Source organism: Ursus arctos, unplaced genomic scaffold (genome assembly GCF_023065955.2).
Source record: "Ursus arctos isolate Adak ecotype North America unplaced genomic scaffold, UrsArc2.0 scaffold_25, whole genome shotgun sequence".
NCBI classification, from domain to species: Eukaryota; Metazoa; Chordata; class Mammalia; order Carnivora; family Ursidae; genus Ursus; species Ursus arctos.
Window position 1 is genome coordinate 3,214,880 of NW_026622930.1, and position 14,411 is coordinate 3,229,290.

At 41.4% G+C, this 14,411-nt stretch overlaps 1 protein-coding gene across 1 annotated transcript in view; it reads right to left on the reverse strand.

Moving 5' to 3' along the window:
* Nucleotides 1-14,411, reverse strand: part of TECPR2 (tectonin beta-propeller repeat containing 2) — a 98,901-nt gene that overhangs the window by 72,968 nt on the left and 11,522 nt on the right. Inside the window, exon 3 of the mRNA XM_026515263.4 lies at nt 216-344. Coding sequence (XP_026371048.1) covers nt 216-344 — 129 coding nt within the window. The remainder of the gene's footprint in view (nt 1-215; nt 345-14,411) is intronic.

The following is a 14,411-nucleotide window of genomic DNA, read 5'->3' on the forward strand; positions in this document are numbered from 1 at the left end:
TATCTTTAAAACTGACAGAGGACAGCCAAAGAATATTAGGCACGATCTAAATTACCCAAACGTGCTTTCTGCCAAGTGTCCTACCAAGAACCATTAAAAGCACAGAGCGAAGTTTTTCTGAGCAGGTATTTTCCAGGCAGATGTGGATTTCTCATTTGAAAATCCATGAGAAATTCACCAAGAAGTTAAGAAATGCCAAAATGACGGGTCCTTACTTGTTTATTTCTCCCTGGCAGCGAGGACACAAGCTGGAAGACAGCAACCCTCCCAGAGGCGGTGCCTGCAGCCACGAGGTCATCGAAGCAGCTTAGCAGCTTCACCACAGTGATGGGTTCCGTTTTCCCCTAAAAGAGCAAACATACAAGACAAGGCTAGCTTCCAGAATGTAAACATTACCCCTGGAGGGGGAAGCTGCATCAGGCTACAGCTTCTACAAAGCCCTGACTGAAAATGTATGCAATTCAGAGAAATAATTACATCTGTTAGAACCCTCCTTTCTCTTTCTAGGTCTTTCATCTTGAAATGACAAAATAAAAAACACATTTCTAATGAAGGAAATACTGATCAATCAAGTGTGAATTTTCTGAACTCTTAATGAGAGTGTGCTAAGAAGCTTGGAGAGGTATTTTCTGCCCAGAACAGGAGTCTGGAGTAAGAAGAGCTATCCCGGACCCAAGCTCCACTTCCTTCTCTTTTAACTTGGACGGCCGCTCAAACCCCGTAGTTGATGGTCTGCCTGCCACGCAGGCTTGCCACGAGGATCAAGGAGACGATGCATCTGAAAGCGCTTTGTAAACGGATTTGTTCTTAGATCAGTAATCAAATTAACACTAGCTCAAGCTTCATACATGGGTTTATTAAAAAGCACATGTGGGACACCTGCGTGGCTTAGTCAGTTAAGCATCTGCCTTTGGCTCAACTCATGATCCCAGGGTCCTGGGATCGAGTCCCACATCAGGCTCCTTGCTCAGCTGGGAGCCTGCTTCTCCCTCTGCCTGCCGCTCCCTCTGCTTGTGCTCTGTCTCTCTCTCTGACAAAACAAACAAACAAACAAAAAAACCCACCGCACACATACAGGGGGCACATGTACAGGGCACCTGGTGGCTCTAGGTTGGGCGTCTGCCTTTGGCTCTGGTCATGACCTCAGGGTCCTGGGATCAGCCCCACATCACGCTCCCTGCTTGGCGAGGATCCTGCTTCTGCCTTTCCCCGCCCCCTGCGCATGCTCTCTCTCTCTCGCTATCTCTCAAACAAATAAAATCTTTTAAAAAAAAAAGCACACATACAAGCATTGCACACAGATATTTGGGCTTCCAGCCCATTGAGTGAAACCATTCATTCAGAAAAATTACACCACCATTCGACCTTGCTAAGACATACAGCAAGATCTCTAATAAACTACTTTGATCCCTACATTTTGATGCAGTAATTTAGATGGTAATCAATCTGTCAAGTGTGGAAGCCTACCCTCCACATTCAGGATACTGAGTCAGCCGCTATGGTGATATAAACTAAAGTAGGTCGCAGGCCCGCCCTCTTGAAGCTGAGCTGTGGCAGTGAGCTACACACATGAAGAGCCGCCTACAGCCTGTGGGGGTGGTGAGGACGGCACTCACTTTCATCTGGTACTTCACAGCTTTCAGGGTATTCTCATGGGCTATAAATATATCCGGTGAGAGATCGTGATGGAGGGTAAGGGATTTGGATCTTAAGCTAGAGGAAGGCAAAGGGGAGCCCTCGAGGGTTCTGACTGCCAGTGTATCCATCAGAGGTGTTCCTGCTAACCGCCATCGGGCGCAGCGCAGGAGGAGGATGGGTGACCAGGTGGGAAGACCAGCTGGGAGCCTCCTGCGGCAGTTCAGGCCAGAGGTACTATGTGCCTCGTCCAGACAAGTGGCAAAATGAACGAGCACAAAGGCTGATGACGAAAGAAAACTCTGTCAAGTCCTGGTTGGCATGATGACAGCAACGAGGAAAACAGCACAACAACTCCCCTTTACTGAGCGTTCCCTGGTGCCAGACAACCTGTTAAACACTTTACATGCATTATCTCCTCGATTCCTCAAACAACCGTGAGGGGACGTGCTGGGCTCTCCTCATTTTACGAAGGTGACGTGGTTTGTCTAAGGACACACGGCTAGAGGAGTCCAGAGGATTCACACCCAAGTACGACTCTCTCCAGGGGCCCTGCCCTGCCTTGCTGCTCTATGTGCTGAGGGTGAATCCACGGGCCCTGCAGATGGAAGGCTTGGAGCCTTGTGAAGAGGAAGGAGAATAAAAGGACTGTATCATCTGTAGTGTGGGAAACACGAGCGATGGCTCCTTGAGCAGAATCCACTGGTGCCGCTCTGAGGGAAGACAGTGACAGAACATGTTTTAGACACAGGTGGTCTTGACATGGCAGCAGGATGTTGAAGAGAACAGCATCCTGGGAATTCGTAATTATAAAAACTGCTACCACATCAGGAATCAAAATCCTTTATTGGAGGTCTTGCCATGTTGTAAGACAAATTCAAAATGGCTGTGTAATTTTTCTGAATGAATGGCTTCAAAATAAAAATCATCACTCAGATAAGCTGAAAACCTGAATATCTGTGTGCTATGCTTGTACACAAGCTTTTTAATAAACCAACATTTTGAGTTAATGTTATTTAATATAATCATTAATAAATGTTATGGTTCTTGACTTAAGAACCAAACATCCCAAGAATCAGATTATCAATACTCAGCTTCTGATAGAAGCAAAACATGAGGCTTCAACTGCCTACAGTGTAAGTCTACCTATTCTGGAAAACATTCCCCTCCAAACACCCAGAAATGCTGAGTAAGATATATAAAATAACCTTATTTTGAAAAAAAGATTTATATATTTGAGAGAGAGAGAGAGAATGTGTGTGTGTGCGCACATGAATGAGTGAGTGGGAGGAAAGGGGAGAGGGAGAGAGAGAATCTCAAGCAGACGCTGTGCTGAGCATGGAGCCCGAGCGGCTTAACCCCGCAACCCCAAGATTATCACTTGAGCCAAAGCCAAAAGTCAGACGCTTAACCAAGTGAGCCACCCAGGACCCCCACAAAATATCCTTTTAAAAATGCATAGCTGATCTCTAGAAAGTAAAAATCTATGGGGGCCAAACCCAAAAAGAATGTTGTCAAAATACTGTCAAACCCTGAAGCTACAGGCCACCCCAGGACTATGTCGCCAACACCAAGACCCTTGGTTTCCCGAGCTGAGCAGGGCTAATGAGGATGAGGCTTCAGGCCAGATGAGTGGGGAGCTGGAATTGATATGCCCTGCAAAAGCTCCTGAAGAACCCCTGAAAATCTAACCCTCAGTGAAAGTGTAAACTATGGAAAAATCAATTTGCTGGCAAATGGAGCTGACAAGGAACTCTGTCTTCTCTCAGACACTGACTGGAATGAATAAAAAAGAAGAATGTTCCTCAAGAATCTGCCGTGCCCTGTTTAGCATCAGAGTTTGAATTTATTTTCCCTTTCCACTCCAAAGGGGCTCTATGTCAGGCAGTCGGTCTGAAGTGCTTCTATGTTAGCAGCAGTCCAAGGGGCCTGACAGAATGAGTATAAATCCCATCTGTGGGACACAGGCTTGACCCAAGTCCCTGAGCACTCACACATACTGGGACCAGCCACAGAGTTCCTAATTAGAAACTACCATAGGGAAAAAAGCCTCATGAAGAACAATCAACTAAAAAAAGCAATAATAGAATTGAACAACACTTTGCCCCCACCCAAGCACTACATTTAGATTGAAGAGACCCAGAACATAAAATATGCTTAAAATTTAAAAAAAATATAAAAGGAAATTAAAACATAATAGTAAGCTACTACCAGAAATGAAAAAAATCAAAAGAATTTAAAACCTTAGTAGTGATTAAACAGAAGATTAGTCACAGCTGAAAGAAAAATATTGAGCTAGATGACAGATCTGTGCAAGAAAGAGGAAAAGATAAAAAATATGAAAGAGCAGAGTCCTGGAAGACAGATACGAAGGTCCAACCTACATCTAATTGGGACACCAGAAGAAAAGGGGATAAATAGGAGGCAACGTCTTCAGAGATAAGGGCTGGAAGGTGCCCAGAATTGATGAAAGACCCGTGTCCTCAGGAGCACAAGCCTTGAAGAAGATTAATGGGAAGAAATACACTAAACACACTGTGTACTGAAACAGTAAAACCTCAAAGACCATGAGATGATATTAATATGTCAGACAAAAAGGCAAATGACCATATATGAGTCATTATTAAAAACCAATCTTTTGGGATGCCTGGGTGGCTTGGTCCGTTAGGCGTCTACCTTCGGCTCAGGTCATGATCCCAGGGTCCTGGGATCGAGTCCCACATTGGGCTCCTTGCTCAGCGGGGAGCCTGCTTCTCCCTCTGCCTGCCACTCCCCTTGCTTGTGCTCTGTCTCTTTCTCTCTCTGACACATAAGCAAACAAACAACCAAACTTCTCAGGGCACCTGGATGGCTCAGTAAATAAGTGTGCAACTCTTGATCTTGGGGTTGTGAGTTCGAGCCCTAACCCGGGTGTAGAGATTACTTAAAGATAAAATCTTTAACAGAACAAAACTTCTCAACAGAAACAATGGAGTCCAGGAAACAATGGAAGATCATCTTTAAAATGCTAAGAGAGAAAAACTGTTAGTTTTGAATATATGCCTGTCTAAACAACTTAGAGACATAGAGACATTCAGACAAACAAAAAAATCAAGAGTACAAGACACTTACATGTATGATGAGAAAGACCAGACAGACATCATAATAAAACTACAGACCAATACCCCTCAGACCATAATAAAATATTATTGAGATGCATACAGCAAGATTTTTAAAAAGGATACTACATGACAACAGAGTGGGGTTTACAGAAGTAATGCACAGTTGCATTAATAATCAAACTCGATACATATGCCATATTAACAGAATAAAGAAGAAGAAAATCATGTTATCTCAACAGATTCAGAAAAAGTATTTGACAAACTTCAATACTCATTCATGATAAAAACTCTCAGAAAACTAGAAATAGAAATAAGTAGAAATAAAAAGCATCTATGAGGAATCTAAAGCTAATGAGTGGACACACTGAGGCAAAGACATCTGTTCTCACTGTGGACATTATCCTGGAGGTTCTAGCCAGCGCCGTAAATCAAGTAAAACACTGAAAGGTGTACACTTCACAAACGATGAAGTAAAACACTTCTTCCACAGGTAGAAGTGATTACCTATGTAGAAAACCCCAAGAAATCTATAAAACAGGATATAAGTGAAATTCACATAAATCAGTTGTATTTCTGTATGCCAGGAACAAAAAATCTGAAAGGAAAAAAAACTGTTGTATAGTTCTTAAATCATTTGTAAAGTGATACAATATTACTTGAGTGTAGACGGACAAATATTATAAATCCTAGAAAAACTACTGAAAAATAAAACAGAGCCTAATAACCCATAGGGGACATAAAATAGAAATATGAAAAAATAATTAGTCCGAAAGAAGGTAGGAAAAGGAAAAAAAAACCACAAGATAAAGAATAGGTGGGATAAGCAGAAAACAATTACCAAGATGGTAGACTTAACAATGGTTCTCAACTGGGGACAATTTTGTTCCCCACCCTGCCATGGGACATTTGACAATGTCTGGAGGTTGTTGCAACTTGGCTGATACTATTGCTGTCTAGTAGGCAGAAAGCAGGGGTGCTGTTCAACACCCTACAATACACAGGACAGCACCACCTGACCAAAATGTCAATAGTGTCAGGCTGAGGAACTGTGACTTAAACCCAACCATATCAATAATTACATTCAATATAAACGGCCTAAATTTGGTATAATAGAAGGTAGAGACTGTCAGGGTGCCTGGCTGGCTCAGTTGATGGAGCATTCAACTCTTGATCTTGGGGTCATGAGTTCAAGCCCCACACTGGGTGTAGAGCTTACTTAAAAAAAAAAAAAAAGGGTAGATTGTCAAACTACAAAAAAGATCTGACCTTATGTTATCTTCAAGATATTTAGATATATATTAAGATATAAAGGCACAGATAAACTAAAGGTAAGAATGGAAAAAGATATATCATGCAAACTCTGATTGTAAGAAAGCAGGAGAGGCTATTAACATCAAAGTAGAGAAAGAATATTACCAGAGATAAAAAGAGACATTTTATAGTGATAAAAGGATCTATTCAATAAGACATAACAATCCTAAATGTATAGGTACCTAAATAGTAGAGCTTTAAAATGCATGAAACACTCTCTCTCTCTCTCTCTCTCTCTCTCTCTCTCTCTCCTCTCTAAAAAAAAGGTGAGGGGGGCACCTGGTGGCTGAGTCAGTTAAGCATCTGACTCTTGATTTTGGCTCAGGTTATGATCTCAGAGTCGTGAGATTAAGCCCTGAGTTGGGCTCCATACTGGGTATGGAGCCTGCTTGGGATTTTCTCACTCCCTCTTCCTCTCTCTAAAAATCATCATCATCATCATCATCATCATCATCACCATCATGAAACAACACAGCAACCTAAATTAATATTTAATACAACTGAACTGTACACTTAAAAAAGGAAAAATGGCAAATTTTACATTCTGTATAATTCGCCACAATTAAAAAAATATATGAAGTAGAAACGGACAGAACTGAGATGAGAAAAACAAATGTACAATTTCTGTTTGAGAATTCAACCCTCTTCTTACAGTGACCAACAGAAGTAGGCTAGAGGAGTCCTGGGAGACTGAACTATGCTGTTGCATTAGTTTGTGTCCACCAAAGAGCAGGACGTGATGGTGGAAGTAGACATTCAAGGAATTTGCTTGGGGAAACACCTGTGAGAGAAAGGGGGAAACAGCTGGAAGAGGCAGGGAGAACTGTCAGGTCACAGGGCAGGTCTGCAACCCGAGATGGAGAAAGGGAAGGAAGCACGGTTGCAAAGGCTAATCTTCAGCTGCAGTGCAGTTTAAGAAAGTTGTGGCCAAGCTGACAGGAACACCCCAAGCCAAAGTCACTTGTCAGAGGATCACCAGTTTCACAGGAACAAGTGTGCCTTGTGTCCCAGCTGCGCCCAGTCACTGGCCAGGAAGAGCCAGTGGGAAGGGTGGTGGGTTCAGTGTTCATCAGTTACACCCCCCACAGGAAGAGAGAGCCTTGGGATTAGGATATTGCCAAGCGCCATATAGAATAAAAAGACATATATAACAATTCTATTCTCTTTAAGGTGATGAAATACTTGAGGTTTATTTTTTATGACTGAATCAGGATACACAAAACCTCTCTTAGAACACTCACGGTGCAAAGCCACCATTAACCTTCCTTAGCGGGTTTCATAATGTCAATCCTTCATATGAGACATTATTTAAAAATTGGATTTTTTCGGGTGCCTGGGTGGCTCAGTCATTAAGCATCTGCCTTCGGCTCAGGGCGTGATCCCAGGGTCCTGGGATCCAGCCCCACATCAGGCTCCCTGCTCCGCTGGAAGCCTACTTCTTCCTCTCCCACTCCCCCTGCCTGTGTTCCCTCTCTCGCTGGCTGTCTCTCTCTGTCAAATAAATAAATAAAATCTTAAAAAAAATAAAAATAAAAATGGGATTTTTTTTTTTTACCACACTAGCTTCATTAAAATACTGATCTAGCACTGTTTTTCTTCTAAGTCTGCAAACAGAGGTAGGCCTTAATAACATCGAGTAGCCTATTTAAAAAAAGCATTGCTAGTTTAAAATGAGACGCAGAGGAAGACTGAACAGTTCAGGGTCTACCGAGGGCCTCACTGAGCTTGTCGTGGCGGACACAAATGAGGGTGCTACTTTCAGAGGCTCTCAGGGTCCAGGAAAAGGAAAAGATCCATCAACAAATCCAGGAGCCAAGCACTGCTGGCATCGACACACACATACAGGCAGGTCACAGGCAGGACATGGTCAGCTCTGACAGGCGCATGGGGTGGGAGGGGCAGGCAAGATCAGTGCCGTCGCCATGCCAGTTGGCTGAATACCAAGTGCCTCATGGCAGGATATTCTCTTGTTTTCATTTTTAAAATGATGTAATATGTTCATATATACAAGACTACATACAACAGCTTAGACTGTTATAAAATGCATGCCCATGGAGTCCCCATGTCGCTTGGAAAGGGAACAGCAAGAGCACCTTCAAAGCCCTCTGTACCCTTCTCCCTGACTGCAGACCCTCATGCTACCAAAACCACTATGCTGAAATTGGGATTCATTATTCCCTTGCCTTTCACAGCTTTACCCCATGTACATGTGTCCTCAATGCACTACGGTGCACAGACGTGCCAAACACACAGATTCAAATTGGAGAATCATCATGAGAACGGTCTGGCCCTCAACCTTCCTGACCCAGAAACTCCATTTTTTCAGTGTCCCAGTACCATGTCTAGTGCCCAGGGAGGGTGTCTTGTGACCACCTAATGCACAAGAAGTTAAAGTCAAAAAGCCAATTCATCATTTTACAATGAATTAATGATCAAACAAATCAGAATGCTCCTGCAGGTATGACCTGTACAGTTTTCCCCCACTGGCTGATGTATGTGGGCAGCAAGTTTCAGTGAAAAGGTGTGTGGCTAGCGTGGAGCCATTTCTGATCATGCAACTGTAAGCGTGAGGGCCAGCCACACCAAAGAGAACACAGCTCTCAAAGGGACACCCCCGGCTGTCTAGGTAATTCAGCCCGATTTTTCCCAAGTTGCACAGCAGACCATACACTCTCTTCCTTTGGTCACATCCTCTTTCCTTTTGATATGGGGACAATTCAGTCTCATTCTGGTCTGGGGTCCGCTCTTCTGTTTCTTTAAGGAGACTGCCCATCTCGGATCTCATCTATTGTGTGTTTAGCTCTAACATTTCCCTCACTTCCAAGCTGCTAGGGAGCACTTCTTGTTGCCCTGTGGCAATTTAATCTCCTCAAATGGAAATCCAATCATAAAAAAATTTAAGGAAAAAAAGATTGATTTGAAAGACGCCAGTAATGATTTTCTGGACAAACACTTTAGCAATTGGACAGCATTCAGCCAGCCTCCTTGGGCTCCCTGTTAGGCTGTTTTCCCTTTATACACAAGACAAAACTGCATGAAGGGGAAGTGTTCTTTGTGAGTAAGCTCATGGGAACTGTGAAGTCTGACAAAGCCTTCTTTATGAGCTTCTTTTGATATGCCACAGCTTAACCTTTAGTCAGAACTGCTAGCATGAAATAGCTAATAGATCTGAAATACTCAGAAATATTTAAAAAGACTCAAGTAAGACATGAATTCATTAAATTCCTAAGAATTGTTTCACTTTTATCCTTCTTTTACTAACAAAGAACCACAGTTTAAAGTTTAAATAATTATGTAACTGTTTAATGATCTAAAGTTAAGCAAAAACATTGCTTTTCTGGAATAATTTCCTTTACTCCATAGGACAAACTGGAGTAGGGAACATCTAGTGGACTTGAAGGAAGTCCCTAGGGCCTGGGACTCTACCACCAGAGAAGATCTTAGGAAGAGATAGGGGCAGATTACCTATAAAGGAAACAATTAGCCAGCTAAGTCTCAGCAGCTGAGACCATGGTGCACTGCAGTTAAAGCACTAAGACAAAAGAAGCATATGAAGTGAGATAGGAATCACATTTCACTTTTCCCCCAAATACTCATATCTAAATGTCCCACACCATTTACTAAAAAACTCTGTAATATCACCTTCGCAAAAACTCAAGCGTTTATGAGTTACGTATATGTGGATTTTCCGGCTTCTTTATTCTGTTCCACTGACCTCCTTACCTATTCTTGCGCTAATAACCACATTCAGCTTAATTACTGAAGGTTTATAAGTCTTGCTAACCTGATAGTGCAACTTCTCCCATCTTTTCTTTTTCCACTACTATCTTCACTCTTTTTGACTCATTACAATTGCAAATACAATTTTAAATTACCATTAGCCAATCAATGGAAGCAATCCGTGCTGAGAAGTACACCAGTGAAACCCTATACTGTAACGCTACGGACATGCCAGAATTTAGATCACGGGATCCTAATCAACGGCCTAAGCGTGACTTCCACAGGGAATGACAAGGAAAGCCAGAAGGTAAATGCACTATTGGCTGATGTGGTGAGACAAAAACTCTCATTTCTGCAACACTTTAAAAAACACACCAGGTAAAAGTCAAGGAAACATTCATACCATTCCGAAATGTGAGCTTTCTAACTGGAAAACACTGCAGACACGTTCCCATACGCAGGCTGCTCCCTCCTCCCACCCGGAGCACTCTACCCCAGATGTTTCCAGCACGGGTGCTGCTCACTGTCTTCAGTCTCAGTTGTTACCTGCTCAGTGAGCCCTTCCCTGAACTTCCTATTTAAAACTGCAACCACTCCTGCGGGCACTCCTCACCCCCCGCCCCCGGTTTGTTTTCTCCTCAGGCTTCTCCCTTCTTGTTTGTCTGTGTGCTGCTATCGCCTCATTTTTCTGGCTCCCCATTAGACTCTAAGCTCCCTGAGCGCAGGGGCCCTGCCTACCATCATCTGCATTGCCTCTCCAGTACCTAAAACGGGTCTAGTACAGGGTAAGCACTGGAGACTTCTTGAATGACTTCACAGAGACAGCAAGTGTGGATAAGCTGCGGACATGAGAACTAGCATTGCTGTAGTTAGTGCAAAGGTTCTGAGGGCAAATCCACGAAATTTCCACAACTTGCTGAATGCTAAGAAGAAAGATCATGCAATTACTTTCAAAACAAAATGAGCAGCTCAGAGCAAGTTATCTTTCTGGTCTATTATGTATGTCACATCATGCATTTCACAAGCTTATAACATTTTTATACTTGTTATTAGCTCCTCACATTTCCTTAGTGCTTTTGGCACGAGCTAGAAGAACTTTTCAGGTCTCCATCTGCCCTCTCCCACTAACTTGTACAGAAAAAAAAGGTTTCCAAAAGCATTATTCTTGAAAACACATGACAGGCTGTATTTAGCACATTTAAGGTCTGCTTTCTTCTTTAGAAACATAACTTCATTTAAAAACATGATCTTTCATCCATGCCATACATGGGTTTATTATAGGGTAAACTAACTATCATTTTTATTTACCTTCCCATAAAATCTTAGATTTCCCCTAAATGAACCTAGCTACTACATCTCTCAATTCTCACTTGGAAACTCCAGAGACCCTGACTCTGATTTCTATCATCTCCTAAATCAGACTTTGGGGCAGCCCTGCCTTCTCTCACAGGAAGTGAGCCTAATGGTTAGGTAAGCAGCTATCTTACCATTTCTTTGTCTAAAAAACATGGCAATTGTACCAAATTATTTTAAGACCCAGCCAGCTCTGAAGACAAAAATGACAAGAATAACTTAGTTAATCCATCTCTAAGATCATGTAGCTAATGACTGACAGCCAAAGCTCAAAACAGATCTTTGTGCTGTTGTGTTTATACAAGTAATAAATGAAAACATTCTTAACAAAAAATTCTAATAATTCCACAGTATTTAAAGAAAACAAAAAGATACTTCTTCATACTCCCTCCCTTACCTTATCCTATTCTCAGCCCCCATACTTGTGAGAGAATCATCAGTGGATACGCAGGGGTACTCCTCTAGATCTTTCTTTCCTTTCCTTTTCTTTTCTTTTTTCCTTTCTTTCTTTCAAGATTTTATTTATTTATTTGACAGAGAGAGAGACAGCCAGTGAGAGAGAGAACACAAACGGGGAGTGGGAGAGGAAAAAGCAGGCTCCCAGCGGAGGAGCCTGATGTGGGGCTCGATCCCATAACGCCGGGATCATGCCCTGAGCCGAAGGCAGATGCTTAACCGCTGTATACACAGGTGTATACATACACTAATTCATCAAGTTGTATATTTGAGACTTGTATACTTCATGTAAGTTGCACTTCATAAAAAGTGAGATTACAAGGTAAAACAGAGAAAACCTGAAAAGTCTGCTCTAATTTGAACTTGTTGAGATGTGTTTGATGACCCAGAATATGGTCTCAGCGAGTGTTCCACGTTCACTTAGAGCTCATCCTCAGTGGCTGTCGGGTGGAACATTCTGTAAAAGTCAATCAGACAGTGTTGGCTGATGACACCACTCAGCTCTTCTATATCCTTGTTGATTTTCTGTCAACCCCTTCTACTGCTGAAAGAGGACTGCTGAAGTCTCCAACTAGAATCGTCGATTTCTCTATTTCTCCTTTCAGTTATGACAGTTTTGCTTCGTATACCGCGGAGCTCTGTTGTTAAGATGCACACACTGAAGACTGCTGTGTCTTCTTGGCTAACTGGCCCTTTTACCATTACATGATGGCTCTCTTTATCCTTAGTTATTTCTTTGCTCAAAATACTTTGACATTAATATAGCCACTCCAACTTTCTTATAATTAGCATTTACATGACACCTCTTTTTCCATCCTTTAATTTATACCTACCTATATCATGAAGTTTGAATTTTCTTATGGAAAACATATAGTTTGTTCATGATTTTTTTCTCTATTCCAGTAATTTCTTTTAACTGATATTTACAGATCATTTCCATTTAATCTAATTATTGATGTGTTTTAATTAGGTCTATCATTTTCCATCCGTTCCTTCTGTTTTTCCTTCTTCTGTTTCCCCTTTCTTGTTTTCCTGTGAGCTGTTTGAACATTTAAAAAAATTCTCTTTTGTTTACAGCAATTTTTACTATACCATGTTGTATAGGGATTTTTAGTGGTTGCTCTAGGGATTACAATTTTATGTATTTAACTTTTCAAAATTTATTTAGACTCAATATTTTACCTCTTCAGGTAGAATGCAGAAAACTTATCACTATATAGTTCCCTTACTCTCCCCTCTTATATTACAAACAATGCTGTAGTTTTTGCTATCAAATTACTTTAAAGAACTCAAGAGGAGAGAAACAGCCTATCCTATTTACCCAGATATTTACTATTATGCTTCCTTCATTACTAACGTTCCAAGTCTCCTTCTGGTATCATTTCCCTTTTGTCTAAAGAACTTCCTGACACAATTATTTTGGAGCAGACCTCCTCATAACAAATCCCCTTAGTTTTCTTTCAGCTGAGAACATTTTTATTTCACGTTCTTTCCTGATAGATATTTTCACTAGGTAAAGAATTCTACATTGACAAGTCTTTTCTTTCAGTACTTTAAAAATGTTATACCACTATCTTCTAGCCTCTGTGCTGAGGAGAAATCTTCAATCATTCAAATCATTGTTTCCTACAAGTAATGTGTCATTTTTTTGTGGCTGCTTTTAATATTTTTCTTTGTTTTTAACAATTATGATGTATCTGGGCAGGGCTTTCTTTGGTTTATACTGTTATGGGTTTGCTGACAGATTCATAAGCCGTCCTTGCTAACTATTTGTAGTATTTGAGAAGTTTCAGATATATTAATTCATAACTATATTTTCAAAGATTAACTATGAAATGGTCTTAAATGTTTGGAGAATTTAATCAGTCAAATGCATGAGCTAATAACCAAAAAAGAAATAGCAATAGTTTTTATACAAGAACATTAATATAAACTCTAGAGGCAATGTACCCAAGTTCAGACAATGGTGCTACCACTTACTGAATGCCTGACTTGGGTAAGTTACTTAATTCTCCATGCTTGAGTTGTCTCCCTGGTAAAATGAGTATGATAAAATAATACCTGGCTCACAGAGTTTTTGCAAGAATGAAATGAGTTAATATATGTAAAGGTTTAAAATAATCCCTGGCATATAGTTAGTGCTATATGCATGCTAGCCATTTCTGTTATTTTAAATTGAGTATAAAGGCTTAAGAAAAACTTTTTTTAAGAGAGACAGAAATAGAGAGAGAGTGCATGCACAAGCGCAAGTAGTATGGAGGGCAGAAGGAGAGGGAGAGAGAGAATCTTAAGCAGTCTCCACGCCCAGCATGGAGCCCTATGTGGGGGCTCGATCTCACAGCCCTGGGATGGTGACCTGAGCCAAAGTCAAGAGTCGGACACTTAACTGACTGAGCCACCCAGGTGCCCCAAGAAAAACTAACTTTTTAAATTAAAACTTTAATTAAGTTGAATATTTATTAAAATACAGATGTTTGTAAGCATTTCACTTAAACACAAAAGCCTTGTCCATAAAAGCCTACTAACCACAGACAGAGCAGAGCCCCACAAGGCCATGAGGGAGGAGCCACAGTTCAGTCACCTTCAAGTTTCTCACAAAAGCCATGAACTCAATAAACCACAGATATTGACTAAGTGGGTGAACTCAATGATGCTCCGTCAATACTTGGTGCCTACCAGCATCTATAATACACAGAACATGGCAGGCCTGAAGTCAAGCAACAGGGAACAGAGGTTAGCTGGGATCCCAATGGCAGTGCTCGCCAGAATGATCTTATTTAAGACGCACCTGTTCTAGCAGCCAGTCGATATTGATACTCATCTTTTTTTAAATAA